The 23,005-nt window shown below is 36.0% G+C and overlaps 3 protein-coding genes across 3 annotated transcripts; 1 reads left to right on the top strand and 2 right to left on the bottom strand.

Moving 5' to 3' along the window:
* Positions 1–4,176: 4,176 nt before the first annotated feature.
* Positions 4,177–5,662, bottom strand: LOC105972556 (transmembrane protein, putative (DUF1118)). The gene is made up of 2 exons (XM_012997520.2): positions 5,334–5,662; positions 4,177–4,732 (listed from the first exon to the last, which is right to left on the bottom strand). The coding sequence occupies exons 1-2, from the start codon at positions 5,454–5,456 to the stop codon at positions 4,289–4,291; spliced, it is 567 nt and encodes a 188-aa protein (XP_012852974.2). The 5' UTR covers positions 5,457–5,662; the 3' UTR covers positions 4,177–4,288.
* Positions 5,663–6,313: 651 nt separating this feature from the next.
* LOC148771249 (uncharacterized) lies at positions 6,314–7,883 on the bottom strand. The gene is made up of 2 exons (XM_088817674.1): positions 7,714–7,883; positions 6,314–6,882 (listed from the first exon to the last, which is right to left on the bottom strand). Exons 1-2 carry the CDS (start codon positions 7,832–7,834, stop codon positions 6,416–6,418), a joined length of 588 nt encoding a protein of 195 aa, XP_088673800.1. The 5' UTR covers positions 7,835–7,883; the 3' UTR covers positions 6,314–6,415.
* An 11,829-nt stretch (positions 7,884–19,712) lies between these two features.
* On the top strand, positions 19,713–22,663 carry LOC105972519 (pectate lyase). The gene is made up of 4 exons (XM_088817000.1): positions 19,713–20,069; positions 20,505–21,159; positions 21,408–21,650; positions 22,058–22,663. The coding sequence occupies exons 1-4, from the start codon at positions 19,882–19,884 to the stop codon at positions 22,277–22,279; spliced, it is 1,308 nt and encodes a 435-aa protein (XP_088673126.1). The 5' UTR covers positions 19,713–19,881; the 3' UTR covers positions 22,280–22,663.
* Positions 22,664–23,005: the final 342 nt, after the last annotated feature.

The following is a 23,005-nucleotide window of genomic DNA, read 5'->3' as shown; positions in this document are numbered from 1 at the left end:
GATATGTACTTGAAAGGACTATCCCTTTGTAATTCAATGAAATGAGACATATCACACAATTCAAAATTATTTTTGATAGTTCAAGAATCAACATAACTATAAAATTTGGATCATTGAAGTTAAAGATCCATTTATGTCTCATGATATCACAAAATATTTTTGTGTTATTGCTATATGCCTTGAGAACACAAGCCAAATATTTCATAATGAAAATGTGTCTATAAGACACCGAGCAAAATATTATTGTTTCATTTTTCAAGAAACAAGTACTTAATTTGAGGTATGTGTCTTGAACACATAAGTAAAAGTAACATTACATGTAGTTACTTATGAAAAAGAAGAGAGATAGATATTTGATCCTCTCTATAATTTGCTCCTCTTTAAATCTTGACCTTGTTGTTTTGAAAACGACAAGAAAAATATTTCGATATATGTGTCTTGAAGATACATATAATGGAGAATTGTAAGAGAAAATATTCTCTAAATTAGGATCTATATTATCATGATGAAGTGACAACATAAAAACTCAAGTTGCACTCGTAATAGCAAAATAAAGATTTTTCATAGCATATCGTACTATAATACGAGTTGTGAGCTAATATTAAACTCGTTCAATTGTTGTTATTCTTTGAAAGTGAAAACAACAATTAAAAAAAAATCAAAGAGATATGTTGACATGAAAACCTATCATGGTGCTCAAAGTTTATTTATTATAAATTTTCTCATCATTACAAGTGGAAGAGAGATGAGAAATATGAAAAATAATTGGTCATATATCCATTTCACGACAAAGCATTTGATAAGCTTTATGAAGCACCAACACAAAAGCAAAAGAAATTGCTTTGATTTTGGAGTCGACCAATTCAATGAAAGATTTTGAATCACAAAATTTTAGTGATGCAAATTTCACTCCAAATCCATATCTATGGAGGTATGTATATGTATGTTTTTTATACTTGGTCTAGGTGAGATGATATGAAATTTCAAACCAAACGACAAAAAGTGGGATCTCATTTTCTTGTTAAAATTCGAAACCTCTGCATATTCTGATTTTTTAAAATTTACAGTTCACTCCTCAGAATTTTCAAAAATTTCATTTTAGTCCCCTAGATTTGAAAATTTTACAATTCAGTCCACATGTTTTTTCTGAATATGCAGCTCCTACCTTTCATCGTCTACAATTATGAATCTATTCCAGCATTTTCAGGTTTCACTGAAGTTTTTAAAATTGCAGCCCTGTCCCTGAAATTTTCAAAATTTACAGTTTGGTCCCTAGATTTTCAAAATTTTGCAGTTTGGTCCCTGAATTTTTAAAAGTTTTGAAATTTGACCATTTATGTTCAGAATCTGATAGATTCTCAAACGAAGTTATATTCAGCCACATAACATGATCACGTGGTTTGTTTACTATTTATGCTATGCAATATTTTGCACCCCTAATGGGAGATATTTATATGGCATACATTGTCAATTGCCATTTTAATGAGACAATTTTCCCGCCGTTAAGGGGAAGATAAGAAGCCGGTTCTTGTATAACGACGTGAATTATATGAAATGATATTTGTCTCATCTAAATTTGTGCATGGAAATATTTAAGCACAAAAGAAAAAAAAGTCATTTGCAACAATTTAAATGTGTAAAATGCTAGATGCATTTATCGACAAAATGACAACTTGAAATTATTACATATGTTGCAAATGAGTGCAAGAGAAAATGTCCAAGAATGACACATTGCACATTAGATGTTGCCATGAAAGGCTTATAAACGAATGTCCTCAAAGGACAAATTTCACATTGTGATTGCATCGTGAATCCCTAAATGGGTGAAAAATGATTGTGGTACACAACTAACCAATTAAAATTTATACATATAAGAGGGGGAGATATATATGTTGGTTCGAATGATTAACACCCAAATAAGTGGGTGAATATCTTGTAACTAAAGTCTACTAGCGCTAGTAGCATCATACTCTCATCCTATTAATTATCTCATTCATGAAAGGATTCGTCTCAAAGACGATGTTGGGGGACGCCTCAACACCAATATCCATTACTATGATATGAGAATATTTGCCACTTATGGTGGCATAAATGAAATACATATTTGGATGAGAAAATCATTGATGATTACATGGTAGTTACCGAGATCATTTTAAATCGAACCATTATGTGCCAATAAAGAGTTGATTGGCAAATAAATCATGGTTAGCTTGCTCTCTAAGTGAATAGAGAGGCATTTGAGACTATTAGTTCTCAATTTTGTTGTTGTACCGATATAATATCTTAAAGTGTTAAAAATTCTTTTCGAACGAATATTCATGTACCAAATTGAATGTTAATATTGAGTTTGAAAATAAAGTGGACAAGTAGTCCTCAATACCCCCTCCACAGTGTGAAACTCAAAAGCGCGCATTTTGTCCATGTGGGACATTTTTATTGAAATAAATAATGAGCTCAAGCACATAAAGTATTATGAAAAACTTTATTGATGCAATATAGAAAATTCTCTATAAGAGAAAAATACATGGTACATGAAAATATATGGATCTCTACAAGAGATCGTACCCACAAAGGCTACAATCCCCATTTATATGAATATCCGGTACCGGAAAGTGAAATAGTAAGCTCTTGATTGATTATAAAGAAATATGGGGAGTACGAAAGATGTTATCGAATAACTATATGTACAATTATTTTTATAATGTGAAGAGCTTGAAGCTCGTACATTTTAATAGATGTCGACATCTAATTGGTCATTAGTATATGCATTCACAAATGCAATTGACCATGATTATTTGAAATTATTGATGAAATGAATTGTACATTGACTTGCGGTCATCACACATAAAGTTGTGAAAGCCTTTAGTACAAAAGTGGGTAAAATTATTGCGGTACATTTGAATACCTTTGAAAAATAAAATTTCGATGCAATCAACTTATAATGGTATTCAAAATTATTTGATATGCACCATATGAATGCAATTACCGCATATTTATATGGATCATAACTTTTTATTTCAAAGAATTGAAAATGCTTGAAGCATATAATAAGATGGAGGTCTCATAAGTTAGACTCTACGAATGATCCATTTACATATTAAAAAAAAAAATTGGTATTGTCACCTTAGTGAATACCTTGTTTACAAAATGAATAATCAAATAAATTGATGTCCATTATCAATTGGGGCGAATTAAATCTTGTGGAGACTCGTGAAGAGCTCACAAAGATCAGCAATTATTTGATGAAAGAATTCGAAGTGAAAATATCTTGGGATGATATATTTTACCTTGATCTGCAGATCGAGCATTAGTCGAATGAAATGTTTATCCATTATTTGTTTGTATATGATAAAGCTCATTCGTTGAGTAAAGATATGATTGTCCGATCTTTGGACATAAGAAATATATTTCCATCCTCGAGAAGATAATGAAGACCTTGGTCCTAATATATGAGGATAATGTTGTCTAAATTGTACCAACGAGATTTTGCCTATATCAAGTGAGGTGGCCGAAGAATTATTGAAGTTTTCTAAAGTACTCGAGAGTTAAAGAAGAAAGATGACATAGACAGTTATTGATGACAATCAAATAACGAGTTTGCAAATCCATATGTCGGCGATCTTACTCCAATATCTCATGCTGAAATCAGGGGGAGCATGATCTACAACATTGGAATGCGTCGGCTTAACGATCTATTGCCAGCATCAGGGGGAGTGTGATTAATAACCCAACACTGTACTCTTTTTCCTTCGACCAAGGTTTTATCCCAATGGGTTTTTCTTGGCAAGGTTTTAACGAGGCAGTGTATCACACTCTCAATAGTCATAGACATCCAAGGGGGAGTATTATGTAACCTATAGTGGATGTCTATAGGAGTTACAAAGTCATTAGTGTGTGTAATTAGAGGTGATAATGGTGGATGTTAAGACCATTTATTCCCTTGTAACTCATGTCCTTTTGAATGGTCTTCTTGTACTATAAAAGGGACACCATTGTATGGAGTTGAGACACACTTGAATAAGAATACAATACATGCACACACTTGTTCTCTTCTTGTCTTTCCCTTGTTTTATAACAGTTGTACCCATTATTTACCTACCTACAATTATAAGATAGATATAAAATGTAACATCATAATCAAATTAAAACGGTCATTCATTCATTCTGCAATTTAAATTTTATAAACCAATTTATATAACTTTTTCCCACTTCTTGTAACTTAAAGTACAAGTACTCACAATTCTAGTACACATCAAATAAATACATTTTGTCTCTTAGTAAAAAAATCTCAATCAGCCTCTTGTAACCCCTCCAAAACAATGGAGGCCACAAACAGCCCAACACCCCCAACTCCAAGCAACCCACCAAACACCGCCTGTGCCGCCACCAGCACCGCCGTATCATCCGGAACCACGATAAACACCGCCAGCGAAGCCACCAGCAAAGGAAGAGCAGCCGAAGCCAGGGCGGGCGGCGAAGAACCGGCCACCGTTTCCAGCAGGCTCAGCAGACCAAGATCCTCGGCTTTTGACAAAAGCCCCAGCTTTTCTATGGAAGATAATGTGACCCCAAATTCCTCGGCTTTTGAGAGTAGGCCAGCTTTCTCGACTGTGCTTAAAACTTTTCGCTTCTCCAGCTTTTTGAATACGTCCACTTCTAGCTCTTCGCTTCCCTCCACGAATATTCCCGCCCCGAACCACTCCTTTTTCCACCCCGCGTCGTACTTGTTCACCTTAAACGGAAACAACAAAAATTATCAGACGAAGCAACTCTAAATTCAACAAATATATGAATCAATGAAATTATTTATTTATTGATAATTGAGTTAATGTAACATTTTTTTTCTTTCAATTCAACACAAGTTATTCTTTTCGTAGTAATCAATAAAGAATAACTTTAACTATAAAGAAAAAAACAGTAAATAATCAGTAATCAATAAAGAAAAAAAACATAAATACAACACTCCCTAACTAATTGAAAAAATATGAATATAATAAAATGGTAAATTAATATAGTTTTTCGAAATATTAAATTATCAAACTAATAATTTAGTAGATTTTTACTGAGTCTGGGAAAAAAACTATTATCTAAACGAGGTTATCAATTTATCGAATTCTCCTGTGTACTAGAATTCACTAAAACTTTCAAAATACTACACAAATTTCCTATTCTAAATTAATACTCATTGATTAATTCCCTTATTAGTACACATATGTAACACAAAGTTGAAATGAAAATATTAAAAAAATCAACTTAAATTAACTAACAAAAAAATAGGAAAGAAGAAACAAAATGGAATATTCTTCTAAAAATTAGCATAATTTAGCATATACCTTCTTCTTGGGTGCCATGGCTATGAACCGGGGAGCATAATTCGCTACGAACCGGGGGTTTGACTGAAACAGACCGTTGACCGGCGTTTTCAGGCAGTTGCCGGCGGTTGATGCCACTGCCATTTCCGGCGGTTTTTTTCGGAACCGGCGGTGGGAAAATGATTTTTGCTTTAATTTCGCTGTGAATTGCTTTTCCAACCGGAGAAAGAGAAATTACTTTTGGTAATGAAGATTTTGAGGCCGACCAATGAAGGAGCTGCTTGCTTATCCTATCATCTATGGATCAATGGTGGATCTTTTATTTGGAAATAATGCCTTTACCAAGTGGCTTGAAATTACGATTCTACCCTTAGTTTATAATTTGCTGCTCATATTTTATGTATATATTTTTTTTCGAAAAAAGATCTTATTATTAATTATTATTCATAATTTAAAAACTAATCTGAGCTATGTTCCAATTTTTTTTTGTTGATAAAATTGGGAATTCAGAATTTGGAAAATGGAATTAAAAACCTTGTTCCAAAATTGGAATTATTCGAATCAGAGCTGGCAAAAATTAGTTACTTTAGTTTTACCTATAATAAAAAATGCATATTAATATTGATATTCAAATTTATTTTTCGGACCAAAAAATTGAAATTTCAGAAATTATTTTTAGAATTATTGTTCAAAGTTACATTTTCACGTATGCGTTGTAAAACCATGGGTTTAGCTTTGACATTTACGACCTTCCGCAACATGCTTATGAACGTAGTGTGTACCGTTTTAGTACGAAACTCTGGCTTAAGGATGCTCTTGAGCCGACGGTCGTCATGCTTATTGCAGTGACTGCGCAAAATTAAATTAACAAATAGATGCATATTATAAGGCCCAAATATATATATATATATATATATATATATATATATATATATATATATATATATATATATATATATATATATATATATATAAATAAAAGGGAGACTTTTAGTCTATTATTCCAACAATATATACACAAGGCATGCATCATTTAGGAATCTTACACGGTAATTTATATACAAGGAATGCGAAAAGTTTCTTAAAGTAGAAATTAAACCTTATCAACGACGATGAAATTTGAGTGTCAAAACCACAGCAACAACAAATAACGCAATTAATACTGACACGAAGAACGCAATTTTCTTCTTGGGGAACTTATCCCTTCTAATCACTTGCAATGGATTATTTTTAGTGTTGTCACGCTTGTGGATTATCGAACCAGTTGTGATTATACTATCCCGCGGCTTGGGATTAGTATTAATATTATTATTATTATTATTATCGAGCTCATGAGGGATCGCGATTGCATGCCCAGTTATTTTTCTTCCCTTAATCGTCTTAGGGATAGTAACGCAGTAAATTTGATCTTGTTCGAATATTCCGTCGGCATTCTCAAGATCAGCATTGTTTGGAACATCGAAAGTTTCTTCAAAGGTTATGTATTTGTGTTCGCTAACTTTCTTGTCTCCGCGTACCACTAAATGGCCGTATTTGTCCACGCGAAGATGTACATCTTTAGCTTCAAATCCTTCGATTAATTAAGTGCAATTTGATTATTTACTATATATATTGTCCCTAATCGAAAATTTCAAGATATGTAGATAATTTAAATGCTAATATAGAAATAAAACAATAATAATAAAAAATTTAAAAATAAAAAAAATTGCATTTCTCTTGAAAGGAAAACATTATATATGCTATCAGCTATAATAATGAATGAAGGGAATTTATGTGCATCTTTCTGTTGTTCCAAATAATCAAAAATTAAACTAATGCCCTTCAATAAGAATCATATAAATTTAAGGGTAAATTACAACCACCCCAGAGGTATGCTCAAATCACGAAAACCCCTCTTGTTTGGATAATTACATCTACACCTTAATTATGATTTTTTTTCTTACAACTTCATCCTTATGGTGTCAAATTCAACATAATCATCTAGATTTCGTGGAATATGCTCTAGTTTGTGAGTCGTTTTGTGTAACAATACAGTTTCTGATGCACCACAATATGATATACACAAGCCAAAAAACACATATTACGATCATCTTGCTTCAAAATGTGGAGTTCGAATGGGATAAAACGGGTACAAAAGTGATATTATTCAATATAATCTAGAAGATTCCACTAAATTTGAAACCGCAAGGGTGGACGTGTAAAAAAATTTATAGTTGATGGGAGGTTGTAATTACCCGAACATGAGGGAGGTTTTTGTGATTTGATCATACCTCAAAGATGGTTGTAATTTACGCTAAATTTAATAATCAAACTTTTGAAAAGTAGAAAATTAAAATTAATTAAGCATCATATCACACGAATTAATTAATTAATTTTGAGTTATATATGTAGTCGTTATTACCTGGAAGAGTTAACCGTAAGTAATGAAAATCCAAATCATCCTTCCATCCATGAGGAGGCGTCATCTCTATGAACATCAAGCTCGATTTTTTCTTTTCGATACCTTTCATCGGAGCTGCCATTGATGAATATGTGTGTGTGTGTGTGTGTTAATTTTTAATTATTAATGTAATGTTATATATATGATTATGAAATGCAGTTGTAGGTATTTATAATTGGAAAGAAAAGTGGATAGAGGTTTCTTGGAAGAGAGAGAGAAGATAGGAAAGAAATTGTTCGTTTTGTTTGTTTAATTCGTTACTTTGCTTATGTTAATTAAAGAATCATATGTGAAAAACATGCATGTAGTATTCGTTGCTTCAGGCACATGCATATTTCTGGTGTCATGTTTCTTGTTAATAAGTTCTTGTTAAATCTTATTGTTTACGATTCGATTAATCTAGTCATAAATGACTGTATAGCACGGACATGGGAACGCCGATACGGCGAAACTGGAGAACTGACACGGGGAAATCCCATTTCCCAAAAAGTTCGATACAGGGAAGCGGGGAAACATATAAATATTAAAAATTTAGGGGTACATCCATGATTCTTAAAAAAATATTGTTGGCGCCAGATTTCCACCAAGGCAGAAATCCGCCTCACTTGGGAAGTAAAGATTGGCTAAAGATTTGTTCCCATGTTTATTTTGGAAATTTAGAGTCCTACCTTTGTAATACTTTAGGACTTAGATTTATTTTCTTGTACTTTACTCTTGTTAGGAATCTTTTATAGTTATCTAGATTAGAACTAGATATTGACTAGGATTTTGTTTCCTAGTTATTCGGTTCCTTTGGAAGACAGGTCTTTGGAGGCCGATCTCACGCCTATATAAGGCTTCTCACTTCACAAAGACCGTGACACTTTTTGTTGGGAGAATAATCACTCCGTAGCTTTGAAGAATCGCTGAAACGTTCTGCTGAACAGAATTGTGTCATCGTTGGATGTGTCAACATATACAGATTGGCTGTATAGATCTCTTGAGAGATCAACCGCGTCACTGAAGGGAGTTCAGGCCAGAAAGGAGTTCTAGGCATGCGGTGTGAAGCTGCTGTTGGAAGAAACACGAAGTTCAAGTTGTGTGCAAGAACGGCGTATTACATAAAGAGTGAAATCGTGTTCTAGGCATGCGGTGTCAAGCTGTATAGATCTCTTTAGTGTTTTTATTAAGTCCTATTAATGTACACTATAAATCTGAACTAGTGAAATCGTGTTTGCAGGTCCACGTGGATGTAGGGCACAATTGTGTCTGAACCACATTAATTCTTGTGTTCTGTTTATTTACTTTAAGTAGAGTATAACTGTGCAAACACAAGATTTACAGTTGTAACTGAATATTGTTTCCACAACTTAACTGTTACAACTTAGATCAATTGATTTCTATAGGCATATAAATCAACAATTGGCATCAAGAGCCTCTCACTAGATATACATAGTGTGTGATTTTGGGAATTTGATTTATTTGCAATTTATTGTTCATAGGTACTATGACTTCTCATATGGAAGGAGGTTCCACTACTCGCCCACCACTGCTCACGGGAACCAACTACTCTTATTGGAAAACTAAGATGAAAATGTTCATAAAGTCAATGGATAAAGATGCATGGCGAACAGTGTTAACTGGATGGAAGCGACCCGTTGCTACAGATCAGAAAGAGATTGAAACTGAAAAGCATGAGAAAGACTGGAGCAAAGCCGAACAAATTGCAGCAAATATGAATTCCAAAGCCTTGAATGCTATATTCAATGGAATTGATATCAATCAATTCAAGATAATCTCGGCGTGTGAGTGTGCTAAAGAAGCATGGGAGAAACTCCAAACAGCTTACGAGGGAACTGTTTCAGTCAGACTATCCAAACTTCAAATGCTTGCCACCCGGTTTGAAGATCTTCGTATGGAAGAAAATGAGACCGTGAGCGAATTTAACTCCAATTTATGTGACATATCAAACAAAGCTCATGGCCTCGGTGAAACTTATCCTGAAGTTAAACTTGTACGAAAAGTGCTCAGATCCATGCCAGACAGATTCGCGTACAAGATCACTGCCATAGAGGAAGCAAGTGATGTGGACTCATTGCGACTTGAGGATCTGATTGGAAATCTACAAACTTTTGAAAACAAGTTGAACATCAGCAGAATGGACAAGGAAAGGAAAATTGCTCTGCAAACTGTATCGGACACCACAACATCTGTGCCTACTGTTCCTATGTCAGCACTTGAAGTCAAGCTCACAAAATCCATGTCCTTAATAGCAAAAAATTTCAGGAAATTCATCAAGAGAAATGGACATCCTACAAACTCTGAGAGAAAACCCAGGACCTCTACAGATAAGCCAGAAGTCAAGAAGGGAATTCGATGTAGAGAGTGTCATGGTTATGGTCATATCCAAGCAGAATTTGCTAACACTCTGAAAAAAAAGGAAAATCACTTGCTACAACCTGGAGTGATGACACCTCAGAGTCTGATGATGAAAGTGAAGCTAGTGACGATGATACAAACAATGATTTCTGTGGAACTTGCAGAATCACAGAAGCCACACTCGAGGACATCACGTGCACAGAACCGCCACATCTCAGGTATGTCACACAGGAAAATGAAAATTACGAAAATCTAAATATACCTTTTCTGTCCACAGGGAGTGACGAATCAGAAGATGAAGGTGAAGAGTCCATCCAACAATTTCAAAAACAATTGGATGATCTCCTGAAGCAATGTCATGAAGTTAGTAATGAAAATAAACTCCTGAAAGAAAGAATCAAAGAACAAGAGGAAGAAAACAAAGGAGTTATCACAAAACTGAATGACAGGATTGATGAACTTGAGATGGAGATTGAAGTCTTTGAAGTGGAACAGGACTTCGCACAAAGAGACATCAACAATCTCAAAGATTTGTTGAAGTATTGGCAGGACTATGATGGTGAAAGAGAAAAAAGAATGAGGAAAAATCTTTTTCCAAAAGTGCATGCTGATGATCACCAAGATGTTTCACCGTCTGTTAGCACAATGTTTGAGGCTTCTGTCAGTAAGTTAAATCGCACTGCATTTCTTCCCTCAAATAGATTAGATGAAATTATAAATGCTCATCCTTCTAATTCCAAAAGAATTGGGTTAGGGTATACTGATGAACAATCTAATGCTAACACTGGTTCAAACCAGAAAATCAGATTTGTCAATTCCACATCTTCTTGTGTGAACAACCAAACCTATCCGACTAAGTTTATTCCTATCTGTCACTTCTGTCACAAAATAGGGCATGTCAGGCCTAAATGCTTTAAAAGATGGAAAATTGATAAATAAACAGTTAGCATATCAGACATCCAAATCCGCTGCGTGGGTTACTTACTCTCAAAGTAACAACTCTTATAAACAAAGGATGACAAATGATAGTACTAACTGCTGGTCAGCTATTTTATCTTTAAATGCATGTGCTACTAACTCTTGGTATGTTGACAGTGGATGCTCCAAACACATGACAGGTGAAAGGAATTTCTTATCAAATCTGCATAACATGTCTAGTGGACAGGTTACTTTCGGAGATGGAAATAAGGCTTATGTAAAGGGAAAAGGGAACTTAAATGTTGGAGGTCTGCCAAACTTGAACAATGTTCTGTATGTGGAAGGATTGAAATCAAATCTTCAGAGTGTAAGTCAGTTGTGTGATCTATACGACTCTGTATTGTTCACAAAGCGTAAGTGTGAAGTATTTGATGAAAACAAAAATTGTGTTCTAACCGGATACAGGTCATCAGACAATTGCTACAAAATTGACCAGATTGACAAATCGGATCAATGTCATCACACTTCTTCTGATCTCACTAATCTCTGGCATCGGAAATTAGGTCATTTAAATTTTCATGATCTAATCCGTCTTGTTAATACAGGATGCGTGAAAGGGGTACCACAACTGAAGACTGACACACCTGAGTCATGTGGTGATTGTCCTCTGGGAAAACAAGTACGGACATCTCACATGAACACAGATCATGCAGGGACTAGCAGGACCTTGGAACTCATTCACATGGATTTAATGGGACCAATGCAAACCGAGAGCATAGGTGGAAAAAGGTATGTTCTAGTTTGTGTTGATGATTTCTCAAGGTTCACTTGGGTACGTTTCATTAGGGAAAAGTCAGAGACCTTTTATGAGTTCAAAACTCTGTGCAAGAAATTGCGAATTGCAAAATTCAGCAATATTGGAAGAATTCGAAGCGATCATGGGAGAGAATTTGAAAACTCTTCATTCACAAAATTTTGTGATAAACATGGTATCTCTCACGAATTCTCAGCACCAAAGACACCACAGCAGAATGGTGTGGTAGAAACAAAGAACAGAACTCTCCAAGAAATGACTCGCGTAATGCTCATCTCAGCAAGAGTGGCCACAAAGTTCTGGGCTGAAGCTATGAGCATTGCCTGCTACACCATAAACCGTGTACACCTTAGACCAGGTACCAAGAAAACTCCATATGAAGTATGGAAAGGTAAGAAACCTAACTTAAGTTACTTTCACGCCTTTGGGTATGAATGTTACATCCTGAACGATAGAGAACAACTCGGTAAGTTCTCTGCAAGAGGAGATAAAGGTACCTTTCTTGGTTACTCTTTAAACAGCAGGGCATATCGCGTTTATAACGAACGTACAATGACTGTTATGGAATCCATTAATGTAACCTTTAACGAAGTTTTATCTGCAGGAATGGATGAGGAAGACGCTAATCCTGGAAAAACCATTGTACCAGTACAAACACCAGTCGTCAGCACAGAGGAAGTGACGGCAGTGAAGGAAAGCACAGAAGGAGTGACAGTAGCGAAGGAAAGCACATAAGAAAGAAAAAGACCATCAAAACGAGTTGTAAAAAATCATCCTTCTGAACAGGTGATAGGAGAATTTGATGAAGGTATGAAAACTCGAAATAAGCCCAAAGTTGATTACCAAGAAATGGTCAGGTATGTTTGCTATACTTCTACTATAGAACCAAAAAACATCAAAGAAGCAATTCTTGATGAGTATTGGGTACAAGCTATGCAAGAGGAACTTGAGCAGTTCACTCGACATGAAGTGTGGGAACTTGTTCCACGACCCGACAGGTAAACGTTATAGGTACAAAATGGGTGTTCAAAAACAAAACGGACGAACTTGGTAATATAACTCGCAACAAAGCCCGTCTTGTTGCTCAAGGATACACCCAAATTGAAGGAGTAGATTTCGATGAAACATTCGCTCCGGTAGCACGTCTTGAGTCAATACGTCTTTTACTCTCAGTTGCTTGTGCTTTAAAGTTTAAACTCTTTCAAATGGATGTAAAAAGTGCGTTTTTAAATGGTCTCTTAAATGAAGAAGTGTATGTCGAACAACCAAAAGGTTTTCAAGATCCACTCAAACCTCAACATGTCTATAAACTTAAAAAGGCCCTATACGGTCTCAAACAAGCCCCTCGGGCTTGGTATGAGCGACTTACGACCTTTCTAGTTGAGAAAGGATATAGAAGAGGTGGGGTAGATAAAACACTATTTGTCAAAAATTTTAAAAACGAAATCCTTTTGGCTCAAATCTATGTGGACGATATTGTCTTTGGGTCTACTTCTGACCACAAGAAAGATGAGTTTATCTCTCAAATGTCAAACGAATTTGAAATGAGTATGGTTGGAGAGCTAACATACTTTCTTGGCTTGCAGGTAAAGAAGATGAAGGATGGAATTTTCATCACACAAAGCAAGTATGCCAAGAATATGGTAAGCAAATTTGGGTTAGATAATGCAAAGCCTCTAAAAACTCCGATGAGTCCTACTGAAAAGCTGGGACGCGACTGTGAGGGCACAGACGTGGATCCCACATTATACAGGAGTATGATTGGAAGTTTGCTTTATCTTACTGCCAGTAGACCTGATATTTGTTTCAGTGTAGAAGTATGTGCTAGGTACCAATCAAATCCTAAAGAAAGTCACTTAAGTGCAGTCAAACGCATCATACGATACGTGAGTGGAACTCTTGAACTAGGGATATGGTACTCCAAAGATACTAATACTTGTCTTGTAGGATACAGTGATGCTGACTGGGCAGGAGATGTGGATGACAGAAAAAGTACTACTGGAGGCTGTTTCTACATGGGAAACAACCTAGTATCTTGGTACAGTAAGAAACAAAACTGCATCTCTTTATCAACAGCTGAATCTGAGTATATAGCTGCAGGTAGTTGTTGCACTCAACTTCTTTGGATGCAACATATGTTAAATGACTATGGCTTTCATGAAAAACTCCTTCATATATTCTGTGATAATGAAAGTGCCATAAATATCTCAAAAAACCCTGTCCAGCATTCTAGAACCAAACACATAGATCTTCGACACCATTTCATCAGGCAATTAGTTGAGCAGAAACGTGTGACTATAGATTATGTGTCCACAGACAATCAATTAGCTGATATTTTTACAAAGCCCCTCGATTTCCTTAGGTTTGATTCCTTGCGTAAAGCGCTTGGAATTTGCCATGTGCAAAACTGAATTTTTTATGATAAGTACAATTAATGTTTGTGTCCGGATTGCACTTGAATATTTTTTAATCGGACATTATATGTGTCACCTACAAATGTGATATCATTGTTTTTGGACTAGGAATGATTGGAGGTTCATCTTGACTAATTGTTTGTGTGTTAGTTTTTGTGAATTAATTTTAGTTTCCGCAGATAACCATGATAGAAGTGTGCTGCCCCCTCTATCGGGAGTGATCAATGACTATGACCTCATTCATCTCAAAGATCATACCTCTATTGGGAGAATTATGCTACCGCATATGCATCTCTGACTTCTATTTAAAAGTTATGTGGATTCTTAAGGAGGTTGCCCACCTAATGTTTGCTTGAACATCATATCAACAAAAAAAAAAAGGAGGAGAAGAAAAATAGTTCGAATTCCTAAAAAAAAAAAAAAAGAGAGAGAGAGAGAGAAGAAAAATAGTCCGAATTCGAAAAAAAAAGGGGAGAAGAAAAGTTGGGATGATATTCAAGCATATATTAGGAAATTCTCCTTGAAGTCCACGATCGAATTGCTGTGCTAATCGCATACGCATTCATAACCCTTAAAAATTACTTAAATTATGATTTCTTGAGTATGGTTATGGGGTTATAGTTATATCGTGCATCCAAGAGTTTGCTTGGTGGCCTTCTATTGTGATTCTCTTTGAGATTATCTAATTAATTCTTGAAAACCAAGCCCTCAACTTTTAATCTTGTGATCTTCTTGATTTTCTTTTTCTTAAAAGTTTTTTTTCTTTTAAAATTTTTTTTATGGGCTTTGTGAATTTTTTGGCTGCTAGTTGTCTCTGGCCACGTGGCTATAGCCATGTCATCTACCTTCTTTATTTTTTTGATGTTTCGTGTGGAGAATATCTTGCTTGTTATTGATGGCGGATTTTGTGGGATCTTTTTCCGATTTGAAAATATCCAGTATCCGAAGAGTCCTCTCTTTTTCTGCCTATTTTCTCGGTCCCTATGCTTTAAATATCCGCCTCTTTTAGGGTTTGCTTCTCACACTTTGTTCTTTTTCTTCTTCTCTTCCGCCGTTCCTTTTCTATTTTCTTGTTTTTCTCTGTGTTCTCTATTCACCATGGGCAAGAATCGATCTGCTGAGGGCTCCAAGAAACGACGCCACACTCCATCTGCCTCGCCTGCTGAGAAGAAGTCCAGAAAATCCTCGAAGAAAGTTCGCCCTACTGTTGTGGAAGTCTCTCCTGTTCCCGTCACCACAGATCTGGACCCCGTCTCTACTCCCGTAGCTTCACCATCACCAAGTCTCAAGACAAGTGATGTGCCTGACCCTGTCGACACCGGCGTGGCTGATCATGACGGTGATAGCCTCTCTGCAACCCCACAAGAAGATCTGCCCTCAGATCCAGAGGTTGCCCCCCGCAATGTTGTGTTTCCTGCTCAACTCCGCCGCTCTAATCGAAAACACGAAGGCCCATCTGTCTCCACTCCTCTCTCCGAGTCTGAAGATCATCAATCCTCTTCTTCTGAGCCTACTCCTGAGGATGACCCTTTGCGTTCTGAATCCTCTGATTCATCTGTGGGCTCTCAACTCTCTGCTGGTAATTGTTTCTCATCCCTCTTTTATTCCGCTCTTGCTAAAGAAAATTGGGATAGTATGAGTAAGCGTGCGTGCTCTCCTGAGCGTGTGTTGTCTAGGGCTGTGTTACCTTTGTCTGGGATTTTCCGTCTTCTTAAATCTCAAGGGTTGCTGGGCACTATTGTGAGTGCACAACCTTTCGAAAGGTCTGTCATTGTTGAGTTTTATGCCAATCTTTCTGATCGGTTTTCTGTTGAGGGGTCTCGTGGGTATGGGAAAGTGTATGTGAGGGGTTCCTTCTATTCTGTGACTCCTGCCTTGATTAATGAGTTTTATAAATGCCCAAACGAGGTTTCTTCCAAACCCTCTGTTTCAAAAGATACTCTGGCCTCTGTTCTCACTGCCAAAGTTTTGAAAAAATGGCCTGGTCCAAAGTCTGCTTTTCATGTTTCTAAGCTGACTCAGCTGTACTCTGTCCTGTTTAAAATAGGCATTTCCAACTGGTTTCCCACTACTCACAATGCTACTCTCAATCCCACCCAAGCTGAGTTTTTATGGTGCATCACTCATGATCTCAAAATCAATATTGGTGAATTGATTTTCACTCAGATTGGTGCGTTAGCCAATTCCCGCACCGAGCGTGAGCATCTGCCGTTTCCTTCTCTGATCTATCAGCTTCTGATCAAACAAGGCCTGCCCACTCGTGATGCTACTCTGTTGGATCCTCCTGGCCGTCCAATCACTATCCACAGTAAGGTCCTCTCTGGACATTTTGCTGATCTACCTCCTGTCGATCCTTCTGTTGTTCAGACGGTCCCTCGTGAGAAGAAGGCTCCAATTGTCTCTGCCTCTATTCCGCCGCCAGTTGATGTGGTCACCAAGGATGAGCTCACTCGTTTTCAGGAGACTATCCAGGCTCAGCTTGCTCAAGGGTTTGCGTCTATTCAGGATCAGCTGCTTAGGACTTTTGCACATTCTGGTCAGAAAGGGGGAGTAGCAACAACTCCAACTCGTGCGGTTTCAACCAAGACCAAGGACAAAGGCAAAAAGCAGGCATCCCTCCTCACTCCTCCACAGCCCAGCTCTCGTGATGATGATGATTTGTTCTCTGGCTTTAGTTACTAAGGCAGAGATTTATGTTTTTGCTCTTTTATGTCTTTTATCTTAAAACTATCTCAGCTATTACTTTTGGTTTGTAATAGCTAGTATTGTTTTTTTTTTCTGCATCTTAGACTCTATTTGTTATCTTTTTATCTGCATTGATAACTATTTTTGAGTTAATTTTGGAGTGATACTATATATCTCTCTTATTTGTCTCACTGCAGGAAATACTTATGTAGCACTGCTATTGTGCTAACAGTATGTGATGTTATGTGCTAACAGTATGTGATGCAGGGGGAGTTTTTTTTTCTCTTTCCGTCTTATCTGCAGGGGGAGTTCTTGTTAAACATGGGTTCTGACCAAATCTATGCCAAAGGGGGAGAATGTTGGCGCCAGATTTCCACCAAGGAAGAAATCCGCCTCACTTGGGAAGTAAAGATTGGCTAAAGATTTGTTCCCATGTTTATTTTGGAAATTTAGAGTCCTACCTTTGTAATACTTTAGGACTTAGATTTATTTCCTTGTACTTTACTCTTGTTAGGAATCTTTTATAGTTATCTAGATTAGAACTAGATATTGACTAGGATTTTGTTTCCTAGTTATTCGGTTACTTTGGAAGACAGGTCTTTGGAGGCCGATCTCACGCCTATATAAGGCTCCTCACTTCACAAAGACCGTGACACTTTTTGTTGGGAGAATAATCACTCCGTAGCTTTGAAGAATCGCTGAAACGTTCTGCTGAACAGAACTGTGCCATCGTTGGATGTGTCAACATATACAGATTGGCTGTATAGATCTCTTGAGAGATCAACCGCGTCACTGAAGGGAGTTCAGGCCAGAAAGGAGTTCTAGACACGCGGTGTGGAGCTGCTGTTGGAAGAAACACGAAGTTCAAGTTGTGTGCAAGAACGGCGTATTACATAAAGAGGGAGTCTTTAGTGTTTTTATTAAGTCCTATTAATGTACACTATAAATCTGAACTAGTGAAATCGTGTTTGCAGGTCCACGTGGATGTAGGGCACAATTGTGTCTGAACCACATTAATTCTTGTGTTCTGTTTATTTACTTTAAGTAGAGTATAACTGTGCCAACACAAGATTTACAGTTGTAACTGAATATTGTTTCCACAACTTAACTGTTACAACTTAGATCAATTGATTTCTATAGGCATATAAATCAACAAATATTATAACGTTTAACTTATTGTCAATTACATACTTGGATCTATAAAATATATATAATTTACAAGCTTTAATCGGAATTATTATTCCACAAATTATATTCGGGTAGTATAGAATCAGCATCTACAAAAAATATTAAAAGACCACTATAAGTGAAAAAAAGACATAAGATTTAAGAACTTTTTTAAGCGCAAAAAATTCCGAATTTTTATTTAAAACGGGTTTTGGATTATTTTGGGCAGGTACGCATTTTCATTCTTTCATTATTATCAGAAACGTCCCCAAATTTTTAAATATTTATGAAAGTATCCCCAAAACGTTTCTGAACGTGGAAAAGCGTGTGTATAGAAGTATTCGTGCATCATTTATAGATGAATGATAATTCTTTAATTTGTTTAATCGTACCAAAAGGCGAAATGTCTTGCCCCTAGGGCCCCCATCCTTTAGCCCGTTTGGTGCCCACAAGGAACAAATCCTCATTTGAATTGAAATTCCCACACTGCGGCTGCCATGATTCAATTCCAGGACCTTGTACAACTTACACTAGTAGAAAAATGGTTTTTTACTACGATCATTAACTGTAGCAAAATGCATCAAATTTGTATTAAGGCTTTTGCTACACAATTGCTACGAATTTGTCCCGTAGCATATACGAGCGTGACAAAATCTTTACTACGGTAATTGGCCGTACCAAATATTTTTTTGCTACGGTAAATCCTAGTATTTACTACGATTTCAAAATTGTTCCATAGTAAAAGTACCTTTTATTACGGATCGGGTTGTTACAATAGCAAAAAAATTTCGTAGTAATAAGCAAATTTTCTACTAATGTTACCACCCCGGAACCAGTTGAGCTACACTCATGCGGACTTAATTTGTTCAATTAATTATAAGAAAACAGCAACACAAGTTATTACTACGTTAACAAAACTAAGAAATTAGATTCACACCGTGGCATTAATTTCAACAAGGTAAAAAAAATGTACTATGCATAAAAAAAGTTAATAATTTATATATATTATTTTATAAATTTAACGAATTATTAAATTACTTGATGGAAATATCTCTGTTAGTTATAAAAACAATATATATATATATATATATATATATATATATATATATATATATATATATATATATATATATATATATATATATATAAATTTTCCTCCGGAAAATAATACATTTTTCGTCCCTCAAGTTTGTACAAATTTCACATTTAGTCCCCATGTTCACAAAAAATGCATTTGGTCCCTTATGTTTTAAAAATTCAACACTTTTAGTCATTCGTCAATTTTCCGTTATTACTAACGGAATCAAGTGTGTGCCCACCACTGCGAGTTAACGGTAAAATGACGGAAATGACCAAAAGTGTTAAATTAGTGAAACATGAGGGACCAAATGTACATTTTTCTGAACATGGGAGGCCAAATGTAAAATTGGTGCAAACTTGAGGGGTGAAAAGTGTAATTTTCCCATTTTCCTCCACATTTCCCTCAGAAGTCATAAAAACAAAGCAGGTAGACAACTAACCATTCTCCACATTTTCCTCCAAACTTCTCATTCTCATTATCCCTTTATTTCCACAGATATTGCAATAAAATCCATGTCTTCACCAGATTCGCATATTTATTTATAACTTTCGTTTTTGTTGAATGTTCATACTTCAATCCTACATTCAAGGATGCCACCATAAATTCGTATAAATTACGATAACAAACCAGAAAAAAAAAAAGGGACACAATATTCATTCCATATTTAATTATCTTGTCATTAATTAACAATAATGGACACCATTAGCTATAGTTTAGTTTTCTTGATTTTAGTTGTGGCTTTCACCACCGAGGCAAGTTACCACGCTAAAGACGATGTCTTCTGGCAGAAGCGCGCGGAAGAAGCCAAGATAGCCGCTCGCCGGGCCTACCATCCAGATCCTTTGTCCGTCTCAAATAACCTAAACCACCATGTTCATAAGTAAGTTACTAATTCTACATTATATATATATATATATATATACACTCCCTCCATTCTATATTATCTGATATCGAGATTTTTTTTTTTTTTTTTCATATTATCTGTCGTTTTAGTTTTTCAATAATGCATTAAATGCATTTTTTTCTCCTATTTTACTCTTGTTAATACAATTGTATTAAGCATTGACACTCTCTTATCAGGTCATTAAATAGTAAATGATATTTTAGTTTTTCTAATTTTTTATGTCTCTTTCCTAAAATTCAACCATATTCAATAACTTTTTTTAATATGTATTGTGTAAAACCTTAAAACAACATTTAGTATGGGACGGAGGGAGTATATTCTTTTTCTTTTTTTAATAATTCCCTCGATTATTTCGAGCATTATCGTGGTTCTTTCGACTAACAACGTTACAATTTTATGATGCATATGAAGGTCAACGGAAGGTAGCAATAGTACAAGAAGAGGCCTTGCCAGGCGCGGTGGTAGTAAATGCCAAGCCACGAACCCTATCGACCAGTGTTGGAGGTGCCAAAGAAATTGGGAAAGAAATCGCCGGAAGCTCGTGGATTGTGCCCTAGGGTTTGGTCGCCACGTCACCGGAGGCAAGGCCGGTAGGACCTACGTGGTGACCAACTCTGCAGACGACGATTTGGTCAACCCTAAAAAGGGAACCCTAAGGTACGGTGTGATTCAGAAAGAGCCGCTCTGGATCATATTCGCGCGCAGTATGGTCATTAGGCTCTCGCAGGAACTTATAATGACGAGCAATAAGACGATTGACGGGCGGGGGGCGCAGATCCATATAGCGAACGGTGCGGGCTTAACCATACAATACGTAAGCAATGTGGTCATACATAATATCCGAATACACGACATTAAGGCGGGCAATGGGGGGCTAATTAGGGATTCGGTTAACCATTATGGTTACCGTAGTAGAAGTGACGGCGATGCAATTTCTATGTTTGGAGCTACGAATGTTTGGATTGATCACGTTTCTTTGTCTAAGTGTGTCGATGGCCTTATTGATGCAATTGAAGGTTCCACGGCAATCACCATCTCCAATTCCCATTTTACGCACCACAACGACGTAATTCTCATCCACACGAAACTTCAATACAATTTTAGATTGCATATATATATTTATTTAACTTTCGCCCGAAGTAAGGGTGAAACTAGATTATACTTATTTGAATTCCATCGATTCTGATCTAAAAACAATATTCAATTTTAGAAAGAAAAATAAATCATTCCATGATTCGAAAATCCTATTTCTTTCCAAAAAGAGAAATTACGATCTGATCCGTCCAATTTTCACCCTCTAGATGGAAAATGCAGGTGATGTTGTTCGGAGCAAGCGACAGCTATTCAGGCGACCAAGTGATGCAAATAACGGTAGCATTCAATCACTTTGGGAAAGGATTAATTCAAAGAATGCCTAGGGTTCGATGGGGTTTCGTCCACATAGTTAACAATGACTACACTCGTTGGGAAATGTACGCCATTGGAGGTAGCCAACACCCCACCATACTCAGCCAGGGCAACAATTTCGTTGCTCCTCAAGATCGTTTTGCCAAAGAGGTACTTCTTTTCGGTTTTTTTTTTTAATATAGATAGCATCAAAGTCTTCGATTTTCCGTATCCAAATATTCAAATTTACTTACAAAAACACACTCATATACATGTCGCAGATACATCGCATTAGGATTTCTTTTAGAAAAATACACTTATATGGTGTTTATATGGAAATTGTTTAAAATTAATTATAGATTTTGTACAATTCAAATATTGGCAATGTGGCACATATAACTAAAAAACGTTAAATTAAAAAAAATATTCAATGATATTAAAATTATTAAATACCCGCGCAAAATTTTAAGAAAATTATTGGGTCCATCATATGACGAGGTCTAAGTGATTGTTTTAACGTACTTATGAAAGAGACGACCGGAGATTATTTTTTTTATTAATTTTCACGGAAAATGTAGGTGACGAAGAGAGACTACGCACCGGAGAGCGTGTGGAAGAATTGGGTATGGAAATCGGAGGGAGATGTAATGAAGAATGGTGCATTTTTCAAACAATCCGGAGATCCGAAACACAAGTTTGCACTGGGCTACGGTACCATCGCTCCTAAACCCGGAGGATACGTGCCCTCCCTCACCAAATTTGCGGGACCTCTAAAATGTATCAAGGGAAGACCTTGTTAGCTATATATATATATATATATATATATATATATATAAACACACAAGTGTAGCTACCAAGTTGATTGAGCTCACAAATATATTATGCAAGCTTAGTCACAAGTTAAAAGTAGAAATTGTGCATAATTTTAGTTTTTTTTTTTTTTTTTTTACTTTCTTTTTTTCGACTTCCCTCTTAACTAGAGTTTCTTTGTTGAGTGTGAGAAGATTAATTTTCTTCTTTTTTTTATTTGTAAATTGTAAGTATATAAGCTTCTCTATACATAATAATATATAGGATACAAAAACATGTGGTATGTATTTTGCAGATGAGCCCCGTGTCAATTTAATGTAAGCACATAACCCGAGTAAAGGTTGTCTATTTTACTAACATAAACCTTGAAATGATGACTATATTGCCCTTATGTTTTTCCTTTAAACTTCACTCATGCCATGTACGTAGGCATCAATCAAACTTCCGTTTTTCTAGTTTCTCTGTCATTACGAAGTTCTTAATACTTTAATCTCCAAAACCGAACGTCCTCTTTCTACTGCATCGGTCGCAGGTCCTTCTAGTTCAATATGACCACTATGGTCTACGTTGGTCCTAATTTTAATCTTGTATTTATTAGTCGAAAATCTGCTTTGAATGAATTTGCCGAGGCGAGTTGTGTCTGTCCTTAAAGACCAAATTTCCCCGCTACATAAAAATGTTGTATTAAGTATACGGTAGATGTTTAACCTCAATCA

This window comes from Erythranthe guttata, chromosome 4 (genome assembly GCF_056151865.1).
Source record: "Erythranthe guttata isolate IM_541 chromosome 4, IM_541, whole genome shotgun sequence".
NCBI lineage: Eukaryota > Viridiplantae > Streptophyta > Magnoliopsida > Lamiales > Phrymaceae > Erythranthe > Erythranthe guttata.
The sequence above is the reverse complement of the archived record's forward strand: the minus strand, read 5'-3'. Positions and strand labels throughout refer to the sequence as shown.